The following is a 21,626-nucleotide window of genomic DNA, read 5'->3' as shown; positions in this document are numbered from 1 at the left end:
ATGGTTTGTTAGCCTAGGATTTTATCAAACATGTCTCAGTGAAAACTCTGAAAAGGTTGAGAAGTTTATTTTCAAACTTTAAAATTGGAACAAATCAATCAAGAATTCATGTCAAGGGAATTCCCTGGGGCTGCAGTGGTTAAGAATCCACCTTCCAATGCAGGGGACAAGGGTTCGATTCCTGGTCAGGGAACTAGATCCCACATGCATGCCACAACTAAGAGTTCACATGCCACAACTAAGGAGCCCATGAGCCACAACTAAGGAGCCTGCTGGCCACAACTAAGGAGCCTGCCGGATGCAACTAAGGAGCCCATGAGCCGCAACTAAGGAGCCTGCCTACTGCAACTAAGACCCAGCACAACCAAAATAAATTTTATAAATTTTAAAAATAAAATATTAAAGAATTCATGTTAGGGCTTCCCTGGTGGCGTAGTGGTTGAGAGTACGCCTGCCGATGCAGGGGACATGGGTTTGTGCCCCAGTCCGGGAAGATCCCACATGCCGCGGAGCGGCTGGGCCCGTGAGCCATGGCCGCTGAGCCTGCACATCCAGAGCCTGTGCTCCGCAACGGGAGAGGCCACAACAGTGAGAGGCCTGCATACCACAAAAAAAAAAAAGAAAAGAATTCATGTTAAAAAATAAGTAAAATGAAGAAAATCTTCATTTTGCCAGTTTACTGTTTTTGTTGTGCCAGTGTACTGTCACCCAGATTTATCAAGCCATTTTTACATATGAAGTCAAGTAAGCTTTAGTTATAACTTATTTCTCACCAGTGTTACATTCTTTATCACCTCAAGAAGAAGTCTGTTACAAGTATTATAAGAAGATTCTTATTAAATATCTTTGGCTTTTGATCATTTATAGGCTAAATTGTAAGAACTCTTTTATAAAACCCAGCTACTTAAGTTAATGTAGAACTGCACTAATGTCATTTTCAGAATCAGTATGAACTAGTGGTGTCCTAGTAAATGTTTAACAATAGACTCTTGTGGTGCAGGGAAGCCTGGTTTGTAGCAGTTGCCTATTTTTGTGTATAAATACTCCCATCACAGCCAATTTCAGACTACCAACTTGATGTCATCTGGCTTGCAAAATCTCTGAAAATTTAGCAGTCCAGTACAAGCCAGTTCCAGCATGCCCTGGACTAATATCACTGTCTTCGTAGACCAAATCATAATTTCCAGTAGAATAAAATAGGAATGTATTCTTTTACCCTCCCACCCCACCTGCACCCACCTTTCTTTCTAATAATGTTTTTGGTTGAGGTAGATGCATATCTTCCTGGTATAGCTAACAGAAAGGTGGAAATGACATTTATTATCATGAAATATAAACAGCCCAAATAGAAATGTGTTCCTATCATGTAATTATTGCTAAAAACAAGAGTTATGGGTCAGTTTATTTAAAAACCAAGATCATGTTTGGCAGACAGTCCCAACTTGTTTTTATTGGTTAGTATATAATAATAGTGTAGAGAAAGTCATTTCATATGATTATCTAATGTGAGTTTTCAAACTACTATCTTCTGTATGATGTATTAGGAGGTTACATTGCTTAAGGCTGGGCATTCAGTGAGTCCTCTTGTGAATTTGCAGGGGTGAGGGTTGAGGGGTTTTTGTTGTTGTTTGTTTTGTTTTTTAATGCCAGAGGCAAACTGTTCTACCCACTTTTAACATTGTCTAGGCTAAAATTAAGGCAGACCCAAAATTACGTCCTAAGGAGAGCCAGGACTCTGAGGATAAACATTCAAATCACCCTAAAGCAGAGACTGCCTTTATTAGGCTGTTCCATTTTCACAAATGATTGCTAATCTTTCTCCTAGGTATGTTGATTATTGAGGCCATGCCTTGAATTGGCAACAGCTATAACAATAAAAATCAACTCCTATTCCAAGACTCTTTTAGTCATAGTTTGATGTATTATTACAGTATCCTTTTCTCCAAGGATGATGCTTAGCACTTATCAGCACTCAATAAATGTTGAATGCATGAACATCCCTTTACTGAGAAAAGGTATTTTTTGGAATGTTGCCAAGGGACAACAGTTTACCAATTCGGTACATCTGGATTCTTCACTATATATGGACTTTGGAAGGTCCACAAAAACCCAAAATAATAATTTTGTGTTTATGCTCAGATGTGCAGTTTTTAAGGGAGAGGATCTATGAGTGTCCCAAAGAGATATAGTTAAGAATGACTGCTCTGAGATTACAATGGCAAAGGATGAGTGAGAGAGAACTAAATAGAGACAGCAAAGGTGGACAACATTTTTTGATAGTTTGAGTGGGAAGAACAAGAGAAAAATGTTAGCTGAATAGAAAAGAGGAATTTTTGAAGTGCAGCTTGCAGGATCTTAGTTCCCTGATGAAGGATCAAACCCTGGCCCCTGGCAGTGAGAACACTGAGTCCTAACCACTGGTCTGCCCTGGAATTCCCAAGTGTGTCATGAACACAAGACATAAATTATATTCATAAGAAGCTTCAAGAGGAGAAGCAAGAAGAACTACAATCCTGCAGCCTGTGGAACAAAAACCACATTCACAGAGAGAGACAAATTGAAAAGGCAGAGGGCTGTGTACCAGATGAAGGAACAAGATAAAACCCCAGAAAAACAACTAAATGAAGTGGAGATAGGCAACCTACCAGAAAAAGAATTCAGAATAATGATAGTGAAGATGATCCAGGACCTCAGAGAAAGAATGGAGGCAAACATCAAGAAGACGCAAGAAATGTTTAACAAAGACCTAGAAAAATTAAAGAACAAACAAACAGAGATGAACAATACAATAACTGAAATAAAAACTACACTAGAAGGAATCAACAGCAGAATAACTGAGGCAGAAGAAGAGATAACTGACCTGGAAGACAGAATGGTGGAATTCACTGCAGTGGAACAGAATAAAGAAAAAAGAATGAGAAGAAATTAAGACAGCCTAAGAGACCTCTGGGACAACATTAAACTCAACAACATTCGCATTATAGGGGTCCCAGAAGGAGAAGAGGGATAGAAAGGACCTGACAAACTTTTGAAGAGATTATAGTCAAAAACTTCCCTAACATGGGAAACGAAATAGCCACCCAAGTCCAGGAACTGCAGAGACTCCCATGCAGAATAAACCCAAGGAGAAACACAACGAGACACATAGTAATCAAATTGGCAAAAATTAAAGAAAAAGAAATATTATTGAAATCAGCAAGGGAAAAATGACAAATAACATACAAGGGAACTCCCATAAGGTTAACAGCTGATTTCTCAGCAGAAACTTTACAAGCCAGAAGGGAGTGGCATGATATACTTAAAGTGATGAAAGGGAAGAACCTACAACCAAGATTACTCTACCCAGCAAGGATCTCATTCATATTCGATGCAGAAATCAAAAGCTTTACACACAAGCAAAAGCTAAGAATTCAGCACCACCGAACCAGCTCTACAACAAATGCTAAAGGAACTTCTCTAACTGGGAAACACAAGAGAAGAAAAGGACCTACAAAAACAAACCCAAAACAATTAAGAAAATGGTCACAGGAACATACATACCAATAATTACCTTAAATGTGAATGGATTAAATGCTCCAACCAAAAGACACAGGCTTGCTGAATGGATACAAAAACAAGACCCATATATATATATATATATATGCTGTCTACAAGAGACCCACTTCAGACCTAGGGACACATACAGACTGAAAGTGAGGGGATGGAAAAAGATATTCCACGCAAATGGAAATCAAAAGAAAGCTGGAGCAGCAATGCTCATATCAGATAAAACAGACTTTAAAATAAAGAATGCTACAAGAGACAAGGAAGGACACTACATAATGATCAAGGGATCAATCCAAGAAGACGATATAACAATTATAAATGTATATGCACCCAACATAGGAGCACCTCAATACATAAGGCAACTGCTAACAGCTCTAAAAGAGGAAATCAACAGTAACACAATAATAGTGGGGGACTTTAACACCTCACTTACACCAATGGACAGATCATCCAAACAGAAAATTAATGAGGAAACACAAGCTTTGCATGACACAATAGACCAGATAGATTTAATTGATATTTATAGGACATTCCATCCAAAAACAGCAGATTACACTTTCTGCTCAAGTCCACACAGAATATTCTCCAGGATCACGTCTTGGGTCACAAATCAAGCCTCAGTAAATTTAAGAAAACTGAAATCGTATCAGCCATCTTTTCTGACCACAACGCTATGAGATTAGAAATGAGGTACAGGGGAAAAAATGTAAAAAACACGAACGCATGGAGGCTAAACAGTACATTACTAAATAACCAAGAGATCACTGAAGAAATCAAGGAGGAAATCAAAAAATACCTAGAGACAAATGACAGTGAAAACACAATGATCCAAAACCTATGGGATGCAGCAAAAGCAGTTCTAAGAGGGAAGTTTATAGCTCTGCAAGCCTACCTCAAGAAACGAAAAATCTCAAATAAACAATCTAACCTTACACCTAAAGGAACTAGAGAAAGAAAAACAAGACCCAAAGTTAGCAGAAGGAAAGAAATCATAAAGATCAGAGCAAAAATACAGGAAGTAGAAACAAAGAAAACAGTAGCAAAGATCAATAAAACTAAAAGCTGGTTCTGTGAAAAGATAAACAAAATTGATAAACTATTAGCCAGACTCATCAAGAAAGAGAGGAAAAGGACTCAAATCAATAAAATTAGAAATGAAAAAGGAGAAGTTACAACAGACACCGCAGAAATACAAAGAATCCTAAGAGGCTACTACAAGCAACTCTGTGCCAACAAAATGGACAACCTGGAAGAAATGGACAAATTCTTGCAAAGGTATAGCCTTCCAAGACTGAACCAAGAAGAAAGAGAAAATATGAACAGACCAATCACAAGTAATGAAATTGAAACTGTGATTAAATATCTTCCAGCAAACAAAAGCCCAGGACCAGATGGCTTCATAGGTCAATTCTGTCAAACATTTAGAGAAGAGCTAACACCCATCCTTCTCAAACTCTTCCAAAAAATTGCAGAGGGAGGAACACTCCCAGACTCATTCTATGAGGCCACCATAACCCTGATACCAAAACCAGACAAAGATATTACAAAAAAAGAAAATCATACACCAAATGCACTGATGAATATAGATGCAAAAATCCTGAACAAAATACTAGCAAACAGGGCTTCCCTGGTGGCGCAGTGGTTGAGCGTCCGCCTGCCAATGCAGGGGACACACGTTCGTGCCCCTGTCCGGGAAGATCCCACATGCCGCGGAGCGGCTGGGCCCGTGAGCCATGGCCACTGAACCTGCGTGTCCAGAGCCTGTGCTCCGCAACGGGAAAGGCCACAACAGTGAGAGGCCCGTGTACCGCAAAAAAAAAAAAAAACCAAAAACAAAAACTAGCTAACAGAATCTAACACGCATTAAAAGGGTCATACACCATGATCAAGTGGGATTTATCCCAGGGATGCATGGATTCTTCAATATATGCAAATCAATCAATGTGATACACCATATTAACATTTTGAAGAATAAAAACCATATGATCATCTCAATAGATGCAGAAAAAGCTTTTGACAAAATTCAACACCCATTTATGATAAAAACTCCAGAAAGTGGGCATAGAGAGAGCCAACCTCAACATAATAAAGGCCATATACGACCAACCCACAGCAAACATCATTCTCAATGGTGAAAAACTGAAAGCATTTCCTCTAAGATCAGGAACAACACAAGGATGTCCACTCTCACCACTGTTATTCACCATAGTTTTGGAAGTCCTAGCCCTGGCAGTCAGAGTAGAAAAAGAAATAAAAGGAATACAAATTGGAAAAGAAGAAGTATAACTGTCACTGTTTGCAGATTACATGATATACGTAGAGCATCCTAAAAATGCCACCAGAAAACTACTAGAGCTAATCAGTGAATTTGGTAAAGTTGCAGGATACAAAATTAATGCACAGAAATCTCTTGCATTTCTATACATTAATGATGAAAAATCTGAAAGAGAAATTAAGGAAACACTCGCATTCACCATTGCAACAAAAAGAATAAAATAGCTAGGAATAAACCTACCTTGGGAGACAAAAGACCTGTATGCAGAAAACTATGAGACACTGATGTAAGAAATTAAAGATGATACCAACAGATGGAGAGAGATACCATGTTCTTGGATTGGAAGAATCAATATTGTGAAAATGACTATACTACCCAAAGCAATCTACAGATTCAATGCAATCCCTATCAAATTACCAATGGCACTTGTTATGGAACTAGAACAAAAAATCTTAAAATTTTGTATGGAGACAAAAGACCCTGAATAGCCAAAGCAGTCTGGAGGGAAGAAAATGGAGCTGGAGGAATCAGACTCCCTGACTTCAGACTATACTACAAAGCTACAGTAATCAAGACAATATGGTACTGGCACAAAAACAGAAATAGATCAATGGAATAAGATAGAAATTCCAGAGATAAACCCATGCACCTATGGTCAACTAATCTATGACAGGAGGCAAGGATATACAATGGAGAAAAGACAGTCTCTACAGTAAGTGGTTCTGGGAAAACTGGACAGCTACATGTAAAAGAATGAAATTAGAACACTCCTTAATACCATACACAAAAAGAAACTCAAAATGGCTTAAAGACCTAAATGTAAGGCCAGACACTATAAAACTCTTAGAGGAAAACATAGGAAGAACACACTATGGCATAAATCACAGCAAGATCCTTTTTGACCCACCTCCTAGAGTAATGGAAATAAAAACAAAAATAAACAAATGGGACCTAATGAAACTTAAAAGCTTTTGCACAACAAAGGAAACCATAAACAAGACCAAAAGACAACCCTGAGAATTGGAGAAAATATTTGGAAATGAATCAACTGACAAAGGATTAATCTCCAAAATATATAAACAGCTCATGCAGCTCAATATTAAAGAAACAAACAACCCAATGCTAAAATGGGCAAAAGACCTAAATAGACATTTCTCCAAAGAAGACATACAGATGGCGAAGAAGCACATGAAAAGCTGCTTAACATCACTAATTATTAGAGAAATGCAAATCAAAACTACAGGGAGGTATCACGTCACACCAGTTAGAATGGGCATCATCAGAAAATCTACAAACAACAAATGCTGGAGAGGGTGTGGAGAAAAGGGAACCCTCTTGCACTGTTGGTGGGAATGTAAATTGATACAGCCACTCTGGTGAACAGTATGGAGCTTCCTTAAAAAACTAAAAATAGAATTACCATATGATCCAGCAATCCCACTACTGGGCATATACCCAGAGAAAACCATAATTCAAAAAGACACATGCACCCCAGTGTTTATTTCAGCACTATTTACAGCAGCCTGGTCATGGTAGCAACCTGAATGCCTGTCAACAGACAAATGGATAAAGAAGTTGTGGTACATATATACAATGGAATATTACTCAGCCATAAAAAGAACAAAATTGAGTCATTTGTTGAGACGTGGATGGATCTAGAGACTGTCATACAGAGTGAAGTAAGTGAGAAAAACAAATACCATATATTAACACATATATGTGGAACCTAGAAAAATCGTACAGATGAACCGGTTTGCAGGGCAGAAGTTGAGACGCAGATGTAGAGAACAAACGTATGGACACCAAGAGGGGAAAGCCGCGGGGGGGTGGGGATGGTGGTGTTATGAATTGGGCGATTGGTATTGACATGTATACACTGATGTGTATAAAATTGATGACTAATAAGAACCTGCTGTATAAAAAAGTAAAATAAAATTCAAAAATTAAAAAAGCTTCAAGAGGATTGACATATATACACTAGTATATATGAAATAGATAACTAATAAGAATCTACTCTATAGCACAGGGAACTCTACTCTTTAATGACCTATGTGGGAATAGAATCTAAAAAAGAGTGGATATATGTATATGTATAACTGATTCACTTTGCTGTAGAGCAGAAAGTAACACAACATTTTAAATCAACTATAGTCCAATAAAAATTAATTTAAAAAAAAGAATGCTCTAAATTATCTAAAATCTTTTCTTAGCTTCATCTAGACCATTCACGCTCTCTGAGTGGCTAAAATAAATTGTTTTACCAAAAATGTTCTGCAAAAATGTCATGACTTCTATTAGGAGATGTTAAGAGAAGTAGCCCTGTGAATATCAGCAAAGTGATGAAAGTTGCTTCCTGAAAAGATGTTGTTGACAGTATTGTTCATTATGCTACCCTGGTGTCCTGTTAATACAGGAACTCCTTCCTATGTGCATGCACACACACACACACACACCATCCCCCTCCCAATACCAGGAAAATTTCTCTCTAATAGTTTCGTTAATCCTTTTGCTTTTTCTGAATTACTGACTTATTTTTATCTCAGGGACACTGTGATGCACCTAACTGATCTTGTTTTCATCTTCCCATTGGCTACTGCAAAATGCAAAGCAAAATCTAGTCACTGTATAGCATGCATCTTACTTTCTTCCCCATATTTACCGTTTGCTTCATTTTATTTTTGTAACTCATCTTTCTAGAACTGGCAGTGATATTAACTATATGTAATATTGAGCCTTTCTCAGCTCAGTTAGCCTTGCATAGGACTTTGTTCTTTTAAATTGACTTACATACAGTTTTGTTTTTTTTTAATTGACTTACATACAGTTTGTGACAAGACAATTACAAAATATAATCTCTGTGTTTATTTCAAAGACTAGTTTAAAATCACAGGAAAAAATCAGAATTTGTGTTTCTTTTCTAAGTTCTAGTTTTTAAAGCATGTTGTATAACTGTAACCTTGTTTTTTTCCCCCCAAGGCAGCCAACAGTTAGATTCCATTCATGTAACACAGTTGGAGAGAGATACTGTTTTGGTGTGTTTAGACAGTAAGTATTATTTTAAAGTTTATTCTAAGTATACTACTTGATATGACATACCTTTTCATGGAATTGATTCTAATAGAATCAGTAAAGTAGATTTGCAGTTTTCCACCTTAAGTGGCATTGTTTTATTGATGAAAAACCTAAATTGGCTACAGATATAGTAACTAATTGATCTGTTTGTCAGACTATCCTCTGTGACCTTTTTCTTTATTCTGTTTGGCCTACTTGGGAACATTATACAGTCAGCCCTCTGTATCTGTAGGTTTCACATCCTCTATTTAGCCAACCATGGATTGAAAATATTTAGAAAAAAAAATTCCAGAAAGCTCAAAAAAGCAAACCTGAATTTGCAAGTGCCTGGCAACTATTCATATAGTTTTTGTGTTGTATTAGGTATTATAAGTAATCTAGGATCTACTGTTATAGCACAGGGAACTATACTCAATATTATGTAATAACCTATAAGAGAAAAAAAGAATCTGAAAAAGACTATATCTACATATATATACAGACACATATGTATAACTGAGTCGCTGTGCTATACACCTGAAACTTACATGATATTGTAAATCAACTATATTTCAATAAAAATATTTTTAAAAATTAAAGTCTATGGGAGGTTGTGTATAGGTTATATGCAAACACTAGGCCATTTCATAGAAGGCACATGAGCATCCATGGACTTTGGTCTCCATGAGGGGTACTGGAACCAATTCCCCGTGGATACCGAGGGACAACTGTATTAGAACAGTTTGCCATAACCTTGGGGTAAAATTCTGTATAAAATTATTCTGTATAAAATTCTGTATGATTCATTGTAATTAATGAAAAAATAGAAGGTTATACTAATTTGGTCACTTGTAGTCATATAACATGAACTTTTGGAATCATGTCAGTGTGATATTCTAATGCACAAATAGATTTGACACCTTTACCTGCTAGTTGTGATTCTTTTGATGCAGCGAGAGATGTTATTGATAGATGTGTGTTGTACTGTATATGCAGTGGAAGAGACAGAAAAACTTTAACAATAGGTGTTTCCAATTTTGCAAACAAAGCACTCTAATTCTTAAAATCCCCCTTACTTTAATGCAATGAATCCTGCAAGTGAAATTCACCCAGACTTGGCGTTATATTTGAAATTTGGCAATATTTGCTGTGGTTTGATTCATTCCAATATTTTAAAATTACCAGACCTGCCCATAGATGTTTAGGGTTATTTTTAAAATTGTTCCACCACTATATTTACCTGTATTTTTGTCTTAATTTCTATTCTCTAAAGTGTTCCCTAGTGGATTTGCCTTATAGAATCATAAAGATCATCTAATATTATAGATAAGTAAACCAAACCCCAGAGTGTTTCATTTGCCCATTATCCCTTAAGTACTTTTGATTCTTTGAATACTGATAAGATTGGCATGTTGTTTGGTTACTCTTAAGTGAAATTTGATAAATTCTTTTTTACCCAAACAAGTAGAAGGCTCAGTACTAATTAATGAAATAAACAGATGATCAGAATTTAATTGTAGTAGTGTTGAACCTTTAACATTAAATGCCTAAATATCTTCTGAGTCAAACAAGGAAAATAAATTGTACTTAGTTTTCATTTTGTTGATTTATGTATTTAAAAAAATTTTTTTTAAACCTTTGATTAATTAGGACTTCCATTTCCCAGCTATTCATGGTAAATGGAAAGTTGACTTTCTTCAGTTGTTCTTTTTTTCTTAGGGGAGCAGTGTAACACTTCGAAAATTGTTTGTCAACTCTGTGGTATAAATCAGTTTTACTAAGCAGCAATGGAGATAGGTGTGTAATCACGATAGGTGTGTAATCACAAATAATGGTAGACAGATGAGAAAGTAATGCAGAGAGCAGATATCTTCCAAGTCTAAGAGCTAAGATGGTTAAATTAAAAAACAAATGGACAAAAGGGAAATAGAAATATTCACATACACTGTCTATCCCAGAGTTTACTTATAAAGAAATTCTGACTTTTGAGAGTACTATTTTTTTCCTCCCTCGTACTTCTGTAGAATATTAGTTACATACTAAAGTTAAGAATTACTGCAAATATTACTTATGTAATTTGTAAGGGGGAAAAAACCAACTCTTATTGCTGAATACTTAGGCACCAAGTTAACCACTATTAAAGAAGCCCTTCACTTTTTAAAAAATGAGAACGTAAGTGTTTAATATGAACTATGAAAAAAAAATACTGGTGGAATTGCCATTTACAATGGAGGCCTCACTCTTATAGAATATATCAGTGACAGTTTTTCACTGGGCATACTTGAATCAAGAGAAATAATTGAACTTTATTAAGAATATTGTTATATATCCATGTAAAATCCACTTATCAAGTTACATTTATTTTAGCAAATCTGCATTTCCAGTCTTGACTTGTTTTTTCTTTTTTTAAGAATTTGTAAAAATTGTAAATCTACAAGGAAAACTAAAATCAAGTAAGAAACTGGCCTCTGAGCTGAGCTTTGATTTTCGCATTGAATCTGTAGGTAAGTCTCCTTTTTTTAATAATGCATTTAGAGTACTTGGTTTTTTGTTCATTCTGTACTTAGGGTTATCTAGACCAGCACTGTCTCATAGAAGTTTCTTTGATATAGAAATGTTCTCTATGTTCTTAAATACAGTAGTCATTAAGCACACTTGTTAAGTACTTGAAACATAGCTAGTGCTACATTTTAATTTTAATTTTTAAATTTTTATTTAATGTAAATTTTGATGTAAATAGTCACACAGGGCTAGTTACTATAATATTAGACAGTGCAGGTCTGGACCGTAATAAATCTTTTATTGTCATTTCTTGAATATTTAAAACATGAAATCATTTCTTCTATTCATTGTTCCCTTTGCTGCATCAAGTGAATTATACTTCTTCCAATTCTTTCCAAATCATGAAGGTATTTGTGTGATGTGATTAACAATGTTAGATATGCTAGAATTCTTTGCCGTGTAAGATTCTGGTTGGTGTGTGTTGATGGTTTTTGCTTTTAGGTCTATTTAAATATAAATAGTTTCCCACAGAATCTGGAAAATACTATGCCATTTGAATTTGCTTCCTTGTCAATGAGTGTTTTACTCTGTAATATCATTGGTTTTATAAAAATTATTATTGTTTGCATCCTCACTGATCATATGTCAGTAAGTATTTTCCTCAAGGGTGATAGAACTTATGAAAAAATACCATGGGTGGAAACATTTTGAACAATTCATGATATGGTTCTACTTTAAGTCAAAAACAGTTAAAACAAAATTGGTGATTTTTATTTGGGCTGTAAAAAATATATGTATCTTATAATTAAATGTATATACTTTTTAAAATGTGTTTCTCACTGTTTAGAAAGTTTTCTGTTGATTTTTTTAAAATTTAATGGTTTCTCAAGTGGAGTTTTGCCCTATTGCAAAGTACATTCATCCCTCTGGGTAACCATCTTACATAGGAATAATTTGCTTATGATTGGAAATTTTATTCAAGCAGAAAACCTAAACTTTCTGTAGATGCCATGACAAAAGGAATTTTGGAAATATTTTCTTCTTTTACTCCTTTGTATGCTGGCTGTTGCATGCCAGTTTCTAAGATTTAATATTTTCAATAGAGATTCCAATATACAGATCTTTAGGTCCTCTTAATTTTAACTGAAACACACTAGTACCTCAACTTTTTCATATATGCCAAATTTTTTAGGATATTTTCGTTCTACAAAAGTTTGTTCCTCCTAGGCTACCATCTGTTCTTTCCAGTGAACTTTGGAATAATTTCAAGGATCCTCCTGCGTAAAAAGAGTCCCTTTAAGTCACCTTTTAAAAACAAAGCCAGTACTACTGTTTTTTTATTTCATGGCTAGTGAAGCTTGTATGATTTGTTATTGTAAAATACTTTTATGTTTATTGAGCTAAATTATGTTTCCAGAACATTCTTACATTAACTTTTTAACTCGATACTAGTAAGAAATATAATAAATTTCAATCACTTTCTTCCATCATGTTTACTGGTATAGGGCATATGGCTAACTCTCCAACAATCAAATTGGTTTTCTCCTTCTCTCACTGTACTTTAATGACTCTAGCCTCTGGCCAGGAAGGACCCAGAGGCCCTGCTGCCTCCCCCCACCCCAAAATTGGGGGCCCTGCCACTCTGTTTCTAAGCCACTAAGTGACCCCATATGTGTGCTTCAGTGGGCCCAGCACAGGCAGGACACAGAACTGGACAAGGCACAGCGAGAACAGGTTTTCCTCCAAGACCCTCAGGCCACCCCAGGGGATCGTGGAAGATGGGTGGGCAGCAAGAGGGGATATGGCATGTCATGAGGTGGCCACACTTTGGGGTCATGGTCGTTCCTGATTCCAAAGCCATCAAGAAGTTGGGCAAGCTTGGCTCAAATCTGTGACCACCCTTGTGAACAGTGGGACCTGCAAGGCCAGGGCAAAGGCCCGGTGGGCTCTGGAGGCCTGATAGGGTTGGGCAGCAACAGTGAGTACTATAGCTGAGAGCCCCTAGCCCCTCCAAATAAGAAATGGTTCACAGATGAAAAATATTCAGTGTGTGGTTAAATTTTAGATTACAGGACAGGTTTATTTTTAAAAACTAATTTTATAATAGGGAATATGTGAGCAGAAATAAAAGATGCTTCCTTAATAGCTACTTCTAAATATATCACGTTATTTAAGTAATCATGTTTTTTAATCCAAAAAACCAGTTATGTTTTTATTATTTACCTAAGACAAAAGATAGTATATGAAAGAAAAATTAATATGCTGATGTCCAGCTCATCAAAAGTTAGCCCATTTTTAAATAAATGCCTGTTATAATGTATCTTTGAAAACTTCCATGACCCTGCCTCAATAAATTATTTGAGCTTCGTCATGACTTAGCCACAAAAATGTTGGGAACTAATGGTCTAGACAGAAATTTTGCACCAAGCACTTGAATAGCCTTACATTATCATTTATTAAAGACAGTTAAGGAAAATGTATAATGCACTACTATGTGCCTTATTTTAGTCCCGTTCTCCCTTATCTTTTTAGTATGCCTTCAAGACAGTGTGTTGGCTTTCTGGAAACATGGAATGCAGGGTAAAAGCTTCAAATCAGATGAGGTAAGATTTCTCACATTACCTCCAGTGATTCCCATTAAAGATATTAAATGTTGAAACATTCGTTTTATGTATTTTCTTTCTGAACCCACGTTGCTATGTTTAATGCCTTTAATGCCGGTAGAACAAAACTGTCAGTATTTTCCCTTCAAATAATGTTCAGTTTTGTATTTATTGTACTCTCAGTGGCCACAAAGAATTGTCAAACATGAGTTTACACAATTTCAGTCCTCTTATTTGTAATTTATAAATATGGTTGCTAAACTTACTAAACTTTTCTAAAGGTAATAAGCCTTTTCCATAATCTATAAATGTGTAGGTTATTTTTTTAATATAAATTTATTTTATTTATTTTTATTTTTGGCTACGTTGGGTCTTCATTGCTGCACGTGGGCTTTTCTCTGGTTGCGGCGAACGGGAGCTATTCTTCGTTGTGGTGCGCAGGCTTCTCATTGTGGTGGCTTCTCTTGTTGGGACCACGGGCTCTAGGTGCTCGGGCTTCAGTAGTTGTGGCTCACAGGCTTAGCTGCTCCATGGTATGTGGGATCTTCCCGGACCGGGGCTCAAACCCGTGTCCCCTGCATTGGCAGGCAGATTCTTAACCACTGTACCACCAGGGAAGCCCCTGCAGCTTCTTTTTTAATGTTATATTTAGAATTCTAAATTAATATATATTGGATCACAGGACTAAGGAAAATCTAAGAAAATTAATTCATTTACTAAATATTTATTGAGTATCATATACATTTAGGACACTACTCTTATTATAGCACTGAAGACATAATGAAGCATAATTATAAATAATGTCAAACCCTTATGATGTCTATCTTCCAGGCACTTTACAAATGCTACCTTATTGAAGGCTAATAATACAGTGGGGTTTAGGTACAATTCATAGTAAAGTTATGTACTATTCATATTCCCGATTTTACAGGTACAGAGTGGTTAAGTAACTTACCCAGAGTTACAGAACTAGTTAAGTGACAGAGCCTGGATGTGAAGGGTCTCCAAAAATCACTTCTACTGAGATAATTGGGATATATTTCATGTAGGAGGTGGGACTTGGGCTCCCACCTTGAGAGGTGAATCCTAACAGTTAAGAGAATACTAACAGAGACATTTCCCATTTGTGTGAGTGTCTGTGTAATTCTTGCACACCAGGGCCTCACAAATTTATGGACTTATTTTGAAGCTTAAAATCTTCTATTTGAATTACCTTTACACTGTTATTTAGATATAACTATTTCCACCTCTTATATGAATGCAGAAATAGAATGCTTCCAAGTAAAAATGATGTAAATCAGTGGAATTAGAGTGCTTCCCAGAGAAAATGACATAAATCAGCTTGTCTTTGAAAGCGTCCGTTTAGTTACTGACGCATGTCACTAAATGTCACCAGGCCCCTGCATTTAATGAAGCCTACAGTCCTACTTACTGCCATAACATTAATTGTCCTTAGATGCTATTTTCACTGTGTCACTCCTGTGGTTAGAAATCTGTAGAAGTTACTTGTTGTTTACCATATCAAGTGTGAATTCTACCTCCTATTTTTAAGTCATCTTGCTTACCTTTGTCTTTCTGGTTTTGTTCTCATCCTTCAATTTGGGCCTAGCTATAATGTTCATAATGTAATATTCAACCATTCTAGTCCACAATGATTGGAACATTTCTGAACTGAATACTCTGAAAATCAGCTGCATTTAGTATAGCACCAGTTTTATTTTCTGATTCAAGTTTATTAATTCCATCTTCTCAGCTAGACTGCAAACTCATTGATAGAGTATTTTTTTTCCTTTTTTTGCGGTACGCGGGCCTCTCACTGTTGCGGAGCACAGGCTCCAGACGTGCAGGCCCAGCGGCCATGGCTCACTGGCCCAGCCGCTCCGCGGCATGTGGGATCCTCCTGGACCGGGGCACGAACCTGTGTCCCCTGCATCGACAGGCCGACCCTCTACCACTGTGCTACCAGGGAAGTCCCAGAGTATTTTTATACTTATTTTATATCCGCACTGTCAGGGTTTGGGTTCCTCCAAAAGCTGACCCTAAAACAAGGACTCAGGTCCTTGTTTATTTGGGAGTAGATCCCAGAAAACAAGTGACAGAGTAAGGAATGTAAGATGGAGAGGGACAAAAAGCCAACAAAGAGCACATTAATAAACTGGTTCACACTGTAGGCAACGAGGGCTTAATCCCATAGGGACTACTGAGGAAGAGTGTGGAGCACACCTCAGAATTGGCTCATCAGAAGGTGGGGAGGCGGGTGCATTTATACACCAGCTGCTGTCCCTGCTAGTTAATGGGCACGACTGAGTACCTTTCTTTAGTTTTGGAGAAGACAGAGCAGAGGAGTGCCCCCTGTACACAGATGTAAGACACTGGTGCATGGGAGTGTCTGCCGCAGCTCTGCTGAAATCAGGTGGGCTGGCTGAGGGGTGCCACCTCAAGCATCTGCCTTATGACATAAAGGAAGGAGTAGGGGCTGTGCAGTCCAGCAAACCTGTACTCAGATCTTGGGTCTACTAGTTATATGACCTAAAAGTAAGTTACTTAACCTCACTGAATCTTAGTTTTCTCTTTAATAATATGGGAATGATAATACATATCATAAAAAGTTCTAAGGAAAGTGCTTGACCCATACAGATGTTCCATAAATGTTGATTTGTTTCTACTAATAAGCAGTCGAAAAAAACCTTACTAAAATCTATTTAATTTGAGGAATTGAGTCTATCAAAAATTATCATTCTTTTTAATACTTGTTCTATCTAAATGATTTTTAAATTATAATTTAAATGATATGGGGACTAATAATATGGGGTATTTTCTTTCATAGGTTACCCAGGAGATTTCAGACGAAACAAGAGTTTTCCGCTTATTAGGATCAGACAGGTAATAGTTTGGTTGTTTTACTACCAAAGGAGTTCAACGATTGTATTTTTAATTATACTGTCAACCTCTGACTGTGTTTCAAACAGAACTTCTTTTTTAATATACTTATATTGTTTAAATATATTTATTTATATTGTTCAATAGAAGTAACATTGGTTTATAACATTTATATAAATTTCATGTATACAATGTTATATTTCTAGTTCTATTTACCCTACAGTGTGCTCACCACCAAAAGTTTAGTTTCCTTTCATCACCACACAATTAACCCCCTTTACCCATTTCACTATCCCTCCACCCCTACCTCTTCCCCCTGGTAGCCACTCTGTATCTACGTGTTTGTTTTTGCTTGGTGTGTTCATTTATTTATTTTTATGTATGTTAAACAAAACTCTTAGAGGCTTCAGAATCTTAGAGAAATTTCCTTGTATCTTTATTGAGAGAGAGAGAAAAATATTTTAATTAGTCAATTAAGCAAGCTTTTGTCAGTGTGAGGATCATGATTCTAGAAACAGTTATACTCAGCCAAGACAAAATGTGTTAAATAGGTGTTTATGTCCCTAGTACCATGACATTTCAGGCTCCTTTGTTTTCATCATTTCTTCCTGGCATGTTAACTTCTATTAACTGTTATTGTATATATCCAACAGAATGTGCATCTCCTGACATGTACTTTTTTTTTTTTTTTTTTGCTGTACGCGGGCCTCTCACTGCTGTGGCCTCTCCCGTTGCGGAGCACAGGCTCCGGACGCGCAGGCTCAGCGGCCATGGCTCACGGGCCCAGCCGCTTCGCGGCATATGGGACCCTCCCAGACCGGGGCACGAACCCGCATCCCCTGCATCGGCAGGCGGACTCTCAACCACCGCGCCACCAGGGAGGCCCCTGACATGTACTTTTATATCACAAGATATTTCACTGAGTCTCTGAGGTCATTCTAAATTAGCAGGAATTATGTGGTCTCTGTGATCAAAGTGAAAGATAAGTTCCAAAACTATGCCATCTCATGAAAAAAGAATTATAGCTTCTGTTCTTCAAAGTCTATGTTATCTACCTCTACAATTAATAAAATATCTATCCCTTCCTATTTTCCAAAAGTTGTTACTGCAGCAAAACTGGCTATAGTGGTATACATTAGTCCTGAGGTAAGGATTGAGAACCTCTGATCTTCAAGTTCAGTCTAGTCACAAAACCATTGCTTAGATATTACACACTTAAAGAAGGCGGGGAGAATTGGAGTTATGACTCCATAAAAATTTTTTACAGAGACTTTTGTAAAGGGAAAAAGGATTTTTGGAAAATGGCAACTACCCATTGCCGTTGAAAAGGCAAGCCGAGAGAGCATGGCAACCTAGTAACTAGTCCTGCATAAAAGAGAATTGGAGGACCACCTGGTAAATGACTGTAGAATGGGAGGCCCTTTGCTTCTCCAGGAAGGGCTGACAAAAGAATTGTAGATCATTCAGTGATCCTGGCACAAATAGCACTCTGGTGAGACATAGTATGAGAGATTTCTGCTTGATAGAGGGTAGGCATCAGAAGCCATTTCTCTTAGTTACTTGTTTCCTTCCAACTCCTTCCCCCAGAATTTTCTCTTTCATCTAGCCCTTCTTTGTTTGTATTGTTTCTCCATTCTCTGTCACTATTGCCCTAAAAAACTACTTTTTTCAGACCATTGCCTTGTTCTGATTATCTTCTTACTTGGGCATCTCCTTGATTTTAAGACATATATCTTAACCAAGGCTTTTGTTTTGTCTTAATTTTTTAAGTGATTTGTTAAATTGTATTGTTTAAATATAGGTATTAATGTCTAGGAGGAAAGAAAACCATGTCAGAATATTAATAATGGTAAACTCTGGGCAGTTGAATTATAGGTAGTTTTACTTTCCCCTTCTACTTTTCTTTAATGCATACTTTAAGTATATATTACTTTTTTGTTTTCATTTCAAAAGTAATAATATGCTAGTTGTAGGGAATTCATACACTAGAAAAATATAAATTATTTATGCAACTCCCCCCCCCATTTCCCCTTCTAGACTTTTTTCTCTGCATGGGCATATTGTTTTTTATTTTGTTCTCAAACCTGTCTTCCCACAGTGTAGATCCTATGATATGACACTTGATTGGTTTTTCTTCCTATTGGTTCTTTCATTGAACTCTTACCCTGCCTTTGTTCCAGGCACAAGGGAGATGGCCCCATTTCATACTTTTTAAAACTATGTATTTGCAAATACCTTGAAGAACAGTGTGAGTGGGTGCCTCTTAAAATCCTGTTTTATTCTCTCAGCCCTTCCTCCATCCCCTTCTTGTTCATGTATATTCTAAAGCTTTATTATACCTTTTTTTGGCATATATGAGTAAGCAAATTTGTTTTTAGTTGGAATATAATGAGACTATCCTGAAGTGTTTTTAATATTTTATATTCATAAATTCATCAATTCTTATTCAGTTTTGTTTTTAAGCTATAAGATGTAAAGCTGAATTTGACTGTGCATCTATTAATGTGATCTCTGTGTAATCTTATGTGAATGTGAACAGTGATATTCTTTCCTGGTTTGATGTTAGTATTTGAAGATGAAATCTCTGTTTCTACTCTTTAACAAGACTTTTGTTTTGATTTAATTGCAGGGTTGTTGTTTTGGAAAGTAGGCCAACAGAAAATCCTACTGCACACAGCAATCTTTACATCTTGGCTGGACATGAAAATAGTTACTAAGCAACAGAAATTGGTCTCAAATGACAGGAAAATGAATACACTCCATTGAAAGCAAAAATATCTTAAGGAAATTCAGTACAAACTACACTATGATTTGCTTTAATTGTTATGGGTTATATCTCAAATGATCTGTACTTTAAGGTAGAATTCAATATTTTCTGTAGCTGGAAACAGCTATTCTATCTCTTGCCACTATGTGGTGGTTTTATCAAGTTTGCTTAATAAAAGCTATGAGACAAATAGTCCTCTAGTTCCAGGAAACACAGTCTTTTTAAAAAAATGTTTGTAACAAGGATGCCATGATATTTTTAGATAACAACTCATGTGATTATCTTCAGAGAGATAAATTTAGTGACAGTTTTCTCATTTTATACCATGTTTTATTCCTTCTTAATGAACATAATTTGATAAAGAAATTATCAGGTAAGCCTTTCACTTTTACATTGGCCATTCTGTATGTTTTTGTAAAATAGAATATTTAATCCTTATTTATTAATCTCTTGCTGGAGTGGTGTAATGTATCTAACTTTTAGCAAAGGAAGGTTGCAGAGCAGCTTAAATTTTTTTATAATATATAAAAATTTTGTTTACCTTTTAAGACTAGTACTTTGAGGGTTTAAAGGCTGTGTTTGGAGGTTCAATACATACATGCAATATTATTTAACACAAGTATTTTGTAATATAATATCATCCAGAATTGCCTTACAGGAGAGTTTTGTGTTTTCAACTACATATAATTGTAGGGGGTCATACAGAAGATAATGATGATGGTTGAAATATTGTTAGAAGAAGTGAGTATTTCTAGATGTGACTACCGTGTGTATGTATTCTTGACAAGCAGTATAATGTACCTGTGATTTTTTTTACATTAGGGATAATGCATAAGAAATTAATTTTCATATATACTATCATCCCTAGTGTAGGGGGGAAAAGTGTTTAACTGTCCATGATATGTATTTTACTTATACTATACCAGAGGGGAAACTGTAAAGCAACTACATGTGTATTCTTGGGTTTTTCACATATATAGATCTTCATTTTGAGTAGGTTTAAAAAAAAATCTTTAAATGAAATTTAATTCCTGATGGGATAGTATAAATAAGTATTATAAAAATCAGTATTCTAAAGATAAGTAAGGATTGGGCCATTCTTGAGTTTTCTTCCTTTCTGCTATTGTTAGTATTCAAAATGAAAGCATCACACTGGTACCTATTGTCTTAATGCATTTAACAGTTATTTTTGAGATGATGAACAAGGGGGTGGCAAGAGCAGACTATAGATTCATTTTCAGCAGTTCCTTGAGAGGAAGACAGTGTAACTATCTCATTCGATCTTTAGCAGTCCTGTATGGTAGGTATTATCATCATCTCCTTTTTTTAGATGAGGAGTTAAGGGGTTAGCAAGGTTAGGAGACTTAACCCAATTCACACAGCAAGTTAGTGGTTGAGCCAGACCATGAGTCTTGTGACTCTGTTCTTTTCACTATGCAATATGCAAACAATAAAATATTATGCAAATAAGATACATAAAGTATTGTCCTTTAAAAGTGCTATGATTTCAGCAAATGAGATATATAAAGTATTGTCCTTTAAAAATGCAATGATTTCAGTAAGTGTGTTGCTGTTTATTTTGGTGCCTGTTAAATGGGGCCTCTGGACTGAAGGACACTGGATACAATTGATGGCAGGGGACCATACTCAAAACAGGAAATATTTACATTCTGGTTACAAAGACCAATATCCTCCTCCTCTTCTCTGAATCCTGGCAGCCAGATCTTCCCATCCTAACAATACTGGAAGAGTCTTCTCTGCGCCATCTGGTCAGTGCAAGTGGAAAGACCTAAAAAGATCCTAACATCAGAAGTGTCCTGGCTAAACTGCCCAGCTGGATAACTCTACAGTGAAAATTGTAATATGCCCACCACCCCATGCATGCATCCAGAGCTTACAGTTAGTCTTTTAGTCCTATGCTATTAAAAATGATTAAACAGGGACTTCCCTGGTGGTCCACTGGGTAATACTCCGCACTCCCAATGCAGGGGGCCCGCGTTCA

The 21,626-nt window shown here is 36.4% G+C and overlaps 1 protein-coding gene across 3 annotated transcripts in view; it reads left to right on the top strand.

Moving 5' to 3' along the window:
* Window positions 1–21,104, top strand: part of MAP4K5 (mitogen-activated protein kinase kinase kinase kinase 5) — a 151,134-nt gene extending 130,030 nt beyond the window's left edge. For all 3 annotated transcript variants that reach the window (XM_082617619.1, XM_082617620.1, XM_082617618.1), the window contains exons 28-32: window positions 8,798–8,866; window positions 11,284–11,376; window positions 13,907–13,977; window positions 16,805–16,860; window positions 19,487–21,104. In XM_082617619.1, coding sequence (XP_082473745.1) covers window positions 8,798–8,866; window positions 11,284–11,376; window positions 13,907–13,977; window positions 16,805–16,860; window positions 19,487–19,574 — 377 coding nt within the window. In that variant the 3' untranslated portion in view covers window positions 19,575–21,104. The remainder of the gene's footprint in view (window positions 1–8,797; window positions 8,867–11,283; window positions 11,377–13,906; window positions 13,978–16,804; window positions 16,861–19,486) is intronic.
* Window positions 21,105–21,626: the final 522 nt, after the last annotated feature.

Source organism: Mesoplodon mirus (genome assembly GCF_964341445.2).
Source record: "Mesoplodon mirus genome assembly, chromosome: 4".
Lineage (NCBI taxonomy): Eukaryota > Metazoa > Chordata > Mammalia > Artiodactyla > Ziphiidae > Mesoplodon > Mesoplodon mirus.
The sequence above is the reverse complement of the archived record's forward strand: the minus strand, read 5'-3'. Positions and strand labels throughout refer to the sequence as shown.